At 41.4% G+C, this 8,628-nt stretch overlaps 1 protein-coding gene across 1 annotated transcript; it reads right to left on the bottom strand.

Annotated features, from left to right (window-relative positions):
• Positions 1-1,188: 1,188 nt before the first annotated feature.
• LOC117981517 (uncharacterized) lies at positions 1,189-7,797 on the bottom strand. The gene is made up of 2 exons (XM_055116979.2): positions 7,268-7,797; positions 1,189-4,373 (listed from the first exon to the last, which is right to left on the bottom strand). Exon 1 carries the CDS (start codon positions 7,736-7,738, stop codon positions 7,322-7,324), a length of 417 nt encoding a protein of 138 aa, XP_054972954.1. The 5' UTR covers positions 7,739-7,797; the 3' UTR covers positions 1,189-4,373; positions 7,268-7,321.
• Positions 7,798-8,628: the final 831 nt, after the last annotated feature.

Below are 8,628 nucleotides of genomic sequence, written 5' to 3'. Positions count from 1 at the left end.
TATATTTTAAAAATTCTATTTTACCCAAAGAAAATAATGGAGAATATTAAAATATTAGAGTTAAAATAGTTTTAGAGAACATTTAATCCTCCTGATGTATTCATTCATCCATTCATTATTTACCAATAAGTTCATTTGGTAAATATAATTGATTTCAAAGTGTTGGACACTGCATGTGCCCAAAGATACAACACAGGTTTCATATAGAGGACATCGCAAAAAGAGATAAATATTATTCAGTGCAAATATTATTCTTGTATGCCAAGGCATGGCACATAAAACAATGAGTAAGCCCCTGTGTTATCAGGTCAGCTGCTAGGTTTGGGGCAGGTGAGTTAGGACAAGTTTTATCTTCCATAAACAGAGGACTTCAAGCACCTTCAGTAATTAGGACTCCTATGCCATGACAAAGCTTAATGGTAAGAGTGTTAGTTTAGACAAAAATAGTGACTGAAGTAGCAATTCCTTCTCTTCCTCCTGGAGGCCTGCTAAGGTGTCCTCTGTCCAAATATCTCGCTTCTCTCCCATCTTAGCCCCTTAATCTGAGGTTATAGTGCCAAGGCAGTAAGACTGAAGGTTCTGGAAGAATGGTCAGGATTCCTGGGTCTCTGTCCTTAATGTAACCTTACATAAATGGTAAGTCATCCATCTTCCTGAGTTCTTGTTGTTTTCATGTATTCAATTCTTCAAAAATAATTTGGTGTTCATGAAATACCTTATTTTACATTCCATTCAAACAAACAAAAAGACAGCTGCTTTTTTTTTATTCTAGTCCCTGTTAATATACACATTATTAGGTAAAGCATTCACTGATAATATTGTTTTTGTTGCTGGGGAATTTAATCAGCCATATGTTCCTGGGGGAACACTGGTTTTCAACAGAAGGATGTCTGTGAGCAGCAATGCTATGCCAGATGATCTGATAAAAGTATTCCATTGGGTAGCCAGTCAGGTATTGAGCAGGACAAGAGAGCCCCTCCACCATCCTTCCCCCGCTGTCATCACCCCCCTCCAACCCCCGCCACACACACCAGGAATGTTGGGCAACCATCAGGTGATGGTCAGGTGATTGTTAACCATTTCTCTAAAGTAATAATTGGCCCCAGCCGTGTCAGGGAAAGGTGGTCTCCTAATAGCTAGAAAACACCACCTGAAACTGATCAGCAGCTTCCCAATAAGGTCCCGAAAGTTATGCCAACCTATAAAACCCCAAGCCAAGAGGTCAAGCCGGGCACTTGGTTTCTCAAGTCTCCCACTTGGCCCTCTTCCAAGTTGTACTTTCCTTCTTTTTTTCTTCTTCCATTTTCTTACTGTTCTAAAGCTTTTTAACAAACACATTCCTGCTCTGAGTCTTGCCTTGGACTCTCCTGCTTTCTGCCCCTCGGTTGAATTCTTTCTTTTGAGAAGGCAAGAACTGAAGTTGCTGCAGACTGGTACAGATTTACCCTGACACAGGGTAACTCAAATATCTTCCACTGCCAACAATCATCCTCTCATTTTACTCTTACAATAAATCTCTGTTGAGTATTAGAATCTTCATTTTATACATATGAACAGTAAAGACCAGAGGTATGGCCAGGCGCAGTGGCTCACTCCTGTCATCCCAGCACTTTGGCAGGCCAAGGTGGGCGGATCACCTGAGGTCGGGAGTTCCAGACCAGCCTCGCCAACATGGAGAAACCTCATCTCTAATAAAAATACAAAATTAGCCAGGCATGGTGGCACCTGCCTGTAATCCTAGCTACTCAGGAGTCTGAGGCAGGAGTATCACTTGAACCCAGGAGGCAGAGGTTGCAGTGAGCTGAGATGGTGCCATTGCACTCCAGCCTGGGAAACAAAAGCGCATCTCCCTCTCAAAAAAAAAAAAGACCAGAGGTGTGTAAAACTCTCCCAAGACTAACAGAATTAGTAAAGGATGAAAAAAGGAGATTTATAACATGGTAGAGTGACTCCAAAAGTGTTTTTTTTTTTTTTTCTCTTCTGAAAGGCCCATGACAATGCAGCCACAAGGGCAGACTGACTGGCTTCAGCACGATCACTATGGCCAGTGTGCCTGCGGGGTGTCCCCACTTAAAGGTGTCTCTTTAAACTTGAAATGCTCACCTGGCAAAATAAATACTATCACAGGTTCTGTGGAACCCTCAGATTTTCATAAAACATCAGATGTCAGAAAGAGATGAGCAACAGAAGCAGTAATTACCACGAATTCTCTGAAACACTCTATCTCTTAATTAGCTACCATTTGAGGTAATAAAGTTATGTACCACTCAAAGTTATAGCTAAGTTCTTAGCAGATTTTCCTAAGTAGATTCTTACACTGGAAAATGAAAGAACACAAAAGAATAACCCAAGAAGAGGGCATTCTAATTAGTATATTGTGTCTTACAGTCTTCATGTAAAGTATTTTCAGAGACTGATTCCTCAAATTGACAATCTCTCTCTTTGTAGCAGTCACCTTCTGCAGATCTGGGTCTGGTGTATACTTTGGTCTTCTCAAATTATTTTATTCTGTTCTCATTCTGGCATAGAGAAATTCATCTCTTTGAATATATCAAATGTCGTTAGGAGCTACCTGCATATCTCTTGAAGAGCATGTCACATGATGTCTCACTTATCAAATCCCGGATTTTAAGAATAGAGTGTCTGACAATTTCAGCCTCTCTCCTTTTAGAGATGAGAAAACAGGTTCAGAGAAGACATGTGCCTCCACAAGATCTCACTCAATCTTAGTGCCATCTGTGTGCCGCTGTGTGCACACACACATCAGAGTACTTGGGTTATGTGTGTCGGGGTCGCCTAACATGCACCAGGCCCTTTACCAGAACAGGCTTTTGTTGTTGTTGTTGTTGTTGTTTTCTAATTTTTAAATCATTATGGGTACATAATGATTACATATAAGTTATATGTGATGTTTTGATACAAGCATTCAATGTGCAATGATTAAATGGGGATAATTGGGGTATCTGTCACTTTAAGCATTTATCATTTCTTTGTTAGGTACATTCCAATTCTACTTTTCCAGCTATTTTAAACTATGTAACAAATGATAGTTAACTATAGCCAGCCTAATGTGCTACCAAATACTAGATATTATTCATTATATCTAACTGGATTTTTGCACCCATTAACCATACTCACTTTATCTCTGTCTTCCCACTACCCTTCCCAGTCTTTGGTAACCATCAATCTATTCTCTACCTCCATGAGTTTAATATTTTAAATTTTTAGCTCCCACATAGGAGTGAGAACAGGCAACATTTGTCCTTCTTTGTTGAAGGGTTTTTATACAATGTGATAATATAACCATAGAAATACATTATTCATGTAGTGGTGCAGAGTGAGAGTGGCATGTGAATAACTTTCTGAAAACCAGAGAAATGTTCACAGAACAAAATGAAGTTTGAACTGAGTCTTGAAAAATTAAACTCTTTAGTGCAGAAAAGGGTGAAGTACATCTCCAATAGAACTTTATGTGTAAAGGTAAAAATACTTGAAAAAGCTAGCTTGGAAGACCAGATAACTAGATGCAAATTACGAAGCTGTATTTAGCAATCCACAGCATGGTGCCTGGATTCAATAAATGTCTCCATTTCTCTCCCTTTTTCCTTTCTACATCTGAAACACAGGAAGACAAGAGAAAAAGGGAAAATACAATATGTGTATCAAATATAACATTTACTTCCACCAGAATTTCCAGGGCACCTCTCATGTTTTTATAGGAATTTGGGAAAATGTTGATCTTTGCCTGGCTTCACAAATGTGAATTCCACTGGGCAAAGGGGAACTTATGATGAAATCAACATGTGTTAGCCAGGCATGTGAGGTTCCATCGTTCATGCTTTCCCAGCCACACTTGGATCTCATGTCTTGATACCCCTGTTCCAGCTCATCTATGTCCTAGGCCACACCCTGTCTAGACTGGTGGTTTACACTAAACAGCCAAGTCCTCTCACCTTACTGTTCTCTTGCACATACTGCTACCCCAAATAGTCTTACCCAAACTCTCTTTTCTCTGCTAAGCTAAATTCTGCCAATACTTAATATAGATGTCACCTTCTGTATTATTCTTTTAGAGCTGCCATGACAAAATATCAAGAACTGGGTGGCTTAAACACTATCACACAGTGCTTTAAAGTAACTGTGGTGGGTTTTATTGAATTAACTCTACTTCTATGAATTTTTTTCTATGATATTTGTATTAGTCTGTTTTCACACTGTTGTAAAGAACTACCTGAGACTAGGTAATTTATGAAGAAAAGGAGTATAACTGACTCACAGTTCCACAGGCTGTACAGGACACATGGCTGGGAGACCTCAGACAACTTTCAGTCATGATGGAAGGCAAAGGAGAAGCAGGGAGATGTCTTAAATGGCTGGAAAAGGAGGAAGAGAGAGCAGTGGGTGATGCTACATACTTTTAAGCAACCAGATGTCATGAAAACTCACTAACAAGAGAAAAACATGGGGAGATCCGCCCCTATGATTCAATCACCTCCCACCAAGCCCTGCCCTCAACACATGGGGATTACAATTCAAGATGAGATTTGGGTGGGGACACAAAGCCAAACCATATCAATATTATAGTTTGTTTTAGAGGCTTTTACTTTAGATTATTAATATTTAGTGGAACATTACTTTTAACACAATATTAACTTATTGTCATTATTATTGCTATTTAAATATTATCTTTACTACTGGAATAAAATCTCCATGATGGTGGAGACAGTATCTATCATCTTTAATGATGAATCACTAGACTCAACCAGTGTTTGGTATTTACTATGTACTTACAATAGTTTGGGGAACTAAGTGTTGAGTAAATTATGTCTGTACAATTGAGAAGTCTTTGAAAGATTGTTATGTGAGAAAGAAAAAGATATGATTTAAGACTGGGGGTTGGAAGAACACTGAGGCAGCCTTGTTAAGGATGTTTTAAATTGGGGCAGAGAAACCAGAGACAGGTACAAGCTTAGAGTAAATATGCCTTCAATAAAAACCTCAACACTGAGTCTCAGCATTTCTGAGGATATATAATACTCAGATTATATAATATGTCTCAGAAATCTGTAGGATCACAACCCACAAAAACAACAATAAATCAAATGCTGAGTGACACTGTAAAAAAACAAGGCAAATTTCAAATTTGAAAAATGATATGTGGCTCCTTCTCATTTCGCATACCTTATGGCAACTCACTCCTGCACACACTTGTATCAGGACAAGACCCAACACCAGGACCTCCTGGTGATTGAATAAAGGAATGCCCTAGAAAATGTTTTCAGTGTGGTGGTGTGGTGTTTTCCTTTAGGGTCTGACCTTTAGGATGTAATTGATTAGTGACTCAATAAATTAACATGCTAATTATACTTCTTCATGTGTGTACTAAAAAAGTTATTTGAAGGACCGTATGTTGCACATGGAAACAAACACTTTCACATCTGTTAATTCAACGTTCCCAAAAATCTAATTTTGGGAATTTGACATTGCGGCAGGGACGATATGTTCACACTGACTTTCACTTTATTCCTCGAATACTCCATGTCCTCTCATTCTACTTCTCTTTTTATTGTTCTTTCTCTTTGGAATCCTATTAATTATGGTCATCTCATGACTGACACTTCTCATGATTAAATTTAAGGCAAAACTATTACCATTTCAGAGAGTTCTTCTTTTCCATCCAATCCTAGAGTACATTATTTCAATTCTCAATCATGGCCTAATCATTTTCAAATGACATTATTTTATTTCTACATAGTAGGTAACACTAAAATTACCTTGCCCTTTTTATTTTTTGATTTGTACTTTTTTATATCATGTCACTGGAATCTCAATGGAGTGAGAGACCTCTTCCTTTCATGTTTATCACTGTATCACAGGGTCAAGAATGGTGATTGTCACATTAAGGGTGCTCAATAAGTATTTCAGGTATAGATGAACAAGTGAGAACACAGCTCTGGAAAGCTAACTCGCACAGCTAATAGTTTGTAGAACTGAGACACAATACTCAGATTTTCTAATTCAAAGTTCAATGTTCATCTCACTGCTATCATCTACCAAACTTGGCTGTTAATACATTGTGCTATTATTTAGCAAATTGTTTTAAACAAGCAAATAAGCATATACATTCCATGTATATGTTTTATATATATATATAACACATATATATGTTATATATATGTGTTTTATATATATGTGTTATATATATATATAACACATATATATGTGCAAAAAAATGCACAGATCAAGTGCTAACTCTTTGATTATCAGGTTTGGACTCATTTGACAACTTCGAACACCCCTCTCCCAGCACTTTTATTTTCAGGAGAGGACCAGCAGAACACACTTCTGAATTATGAAGTATGAGAGTGGTGAAACATGAGATTCTTAAAATAAAATGAGAATCACTGTTTTGCAATTCAGCCTCTCTGTCTTTGTCGCTGCTTCTCACTTGCCTTTTTCTTACCTTCCTTCTCATGTCACCCAATATTGGGAGTTGGGTGTTTTGTGTTCTGAGATTTAAAAAAAAATCTCCGTGATGGATGAGTCTATGCAGTGAAGCATGCTGTCAGACTTGAGCTATTTGTCACCAAACACTGACACTCATCTAGGCAAAGTTTTTGGTTCTGAGTCATGTCTTTGCTTCTGACAAAATGTCAGTGTTATTTGTCACCATCTGGTATTTATGCCACATCAGATTGTCACTGCTTGCCATGGGTCAGAACCACTGGGCAGGCAGGAGTCTTCACTGATTCTTTCAAATGATTCCCTAGAACAGCCCCTCAGCTTCACTCCACAGGTTCAAGTGAGACCTTTATTAAACGTAAATATTTAGTAGATATCAATGGATAACAAGATTGGATTCGCCCCTGCCACTTTAAGAACTCGTGAGTCTACCACATCCCCAGTACTGATCACAGTAGCTCTAATTGCTATTTCATTCCATTAAACCCATATGACACATAAAAATATGAGGTAGATTTCTTCAAAGATTCAGTGAAGACTGGAAAATATAGAAAAAAAGGGTCAGTCCAACACAGGTTTTATATGAGGCACTGAGATCAACCTCCTAGGGAAAATCTCACTTCACTTAACGAAAGCGAGGACTTGGCCTGAAGACAATGGGTCAGAAGTGATTCTGAGTACACCAACTGTGGGCTGATGTAAGCTTCCTTCATTTTCAACCTTTATCACCAGGACTTTTAGCAATACCTTGAAATTAGAAAGTGACTAAAAACAGAAAAAAAATCTAGTTGATTGTGATACATACTGTAGTATTCACAGGTGAAATATTATTGAGAAGTGACAGCGTTGCTGGCAGCCCTCACAGCCTTCGCTCGCTCTCGGCGCCTCCTCGGCCTTTGCGCCCACTCTGGCCGCGCTTGAGGAGCCCTTCAGCCCGCCGCTGCACTGTGGGAGCCCCTTCTGGGCTGGCCAAGGCCGGAGCTGGCTCCCTCAGCTTGCAGGGAGGTGTGGAGGGAGAGGCGTAAGCGGGAACCGGGGCTGCGCGCGGCGCTTGCGGGTCAGCTGGAGTTCGGGTGGGCGTGGGCTTGGCGGGCCCCGCACTCGGAACGGCCGGCCGGCCGGCCCCGGGCAATGAGGGACTTAGCACCCGGGCCAGCGGCTGCGGAGGGTGTACTGGGTCCCCCAGCAGTGCTGGCCCACTGGCGCTGCGCTCGATTTCTCGCCTGGCCTTAGCTGCCTCCCTGCGGGGCAGGGCTCGGGACCTGCAGTCCGCCATGCCTGAGCCTCCGCCTCTCCTTGGGTTCCTCTACGGCCCGAGTCTCCCCGACAAGCCCCGCCCCCTGCTCCAGGGCGCCCAGTCCCATCGACCACTCAAGGGCTGAGTGCGGGCGCACTGCGCAGGACTGGCAGGCAGCTCCACCTGCTGACCGGTGCGGGATCCACTGGGTGAAGCCAGCTGGGCTCTTGACTCTGGTGGGGACTTGGAGAACGTTTATGTCTAGCTAAGGGATTGTAAATACACCAGTCGGCACTCTGTATCTAGCTCAAGGTTTGTAAACACACCCATCAGCACCCTGTGTCTAGCTCAGGGTTTGTGAATGCACCAATAGACACTCTGTATCTAGCTACTCTAATCCGGACTTGGGGAACCTTTGTGTCCACACTCTGTATCTAGCTAATCTAGTGGGGAGGTGGAGAACCTTTTTGTCTAGCTCAGGGATTGTAAACGCACCAATCAGCGCCCTGTCAAAACAGACCGCTCTTCTCTCTGTAAAATGGACCAATCAGCAGGATGTGGGTGGGGCCAGATAAGAGAATAAAAGCAGGCTGCCAGAGCCGGCAGTGGCAACCATCGGGTCCCCTTTCACAGTAGGGAAGCTTTGTTCTTTGGTTCTTTGCAATGAAACTTGCTGCTGTTCACTCTTTGGGTCCACACTGCCTTTATGAGCTGTGACACTCACCACGAAGGTCTGCAGCTTCACTCCTGAAGCCAGCGAGACCACGAACCCACCGGGAGGAACGAATAACTCCAGACGTGCCGCCTTAAGAGCTGTAACGCTCAACTGCGAGGGTCCGCTGCTTCATTCTTGAAGTCAGTGAGACCAAGAACCCACCAATTCCAGACACGTTATGATGTCTAACATTTAATTTGAAATACTCCAGGAA

This window comes from Pan paniscus, chromosome 7 (genome assembly GCF_029289425.2).
Source record: "Pan paniscus chromosome 7, NHGRI_mPanPan1-v2.0_pri, whole genome shotgun sequence".
Taxonomy (NCBI): Eukaryota; Metazoa; Chordata; class Mammalia; order Primates; family Hominidae; genus Pan; species Pan paniscus.
Note: the sequence above shows the minus strand (reverse complement) of the source record. Positions and strands in the feature narration are given on the sequence as shown.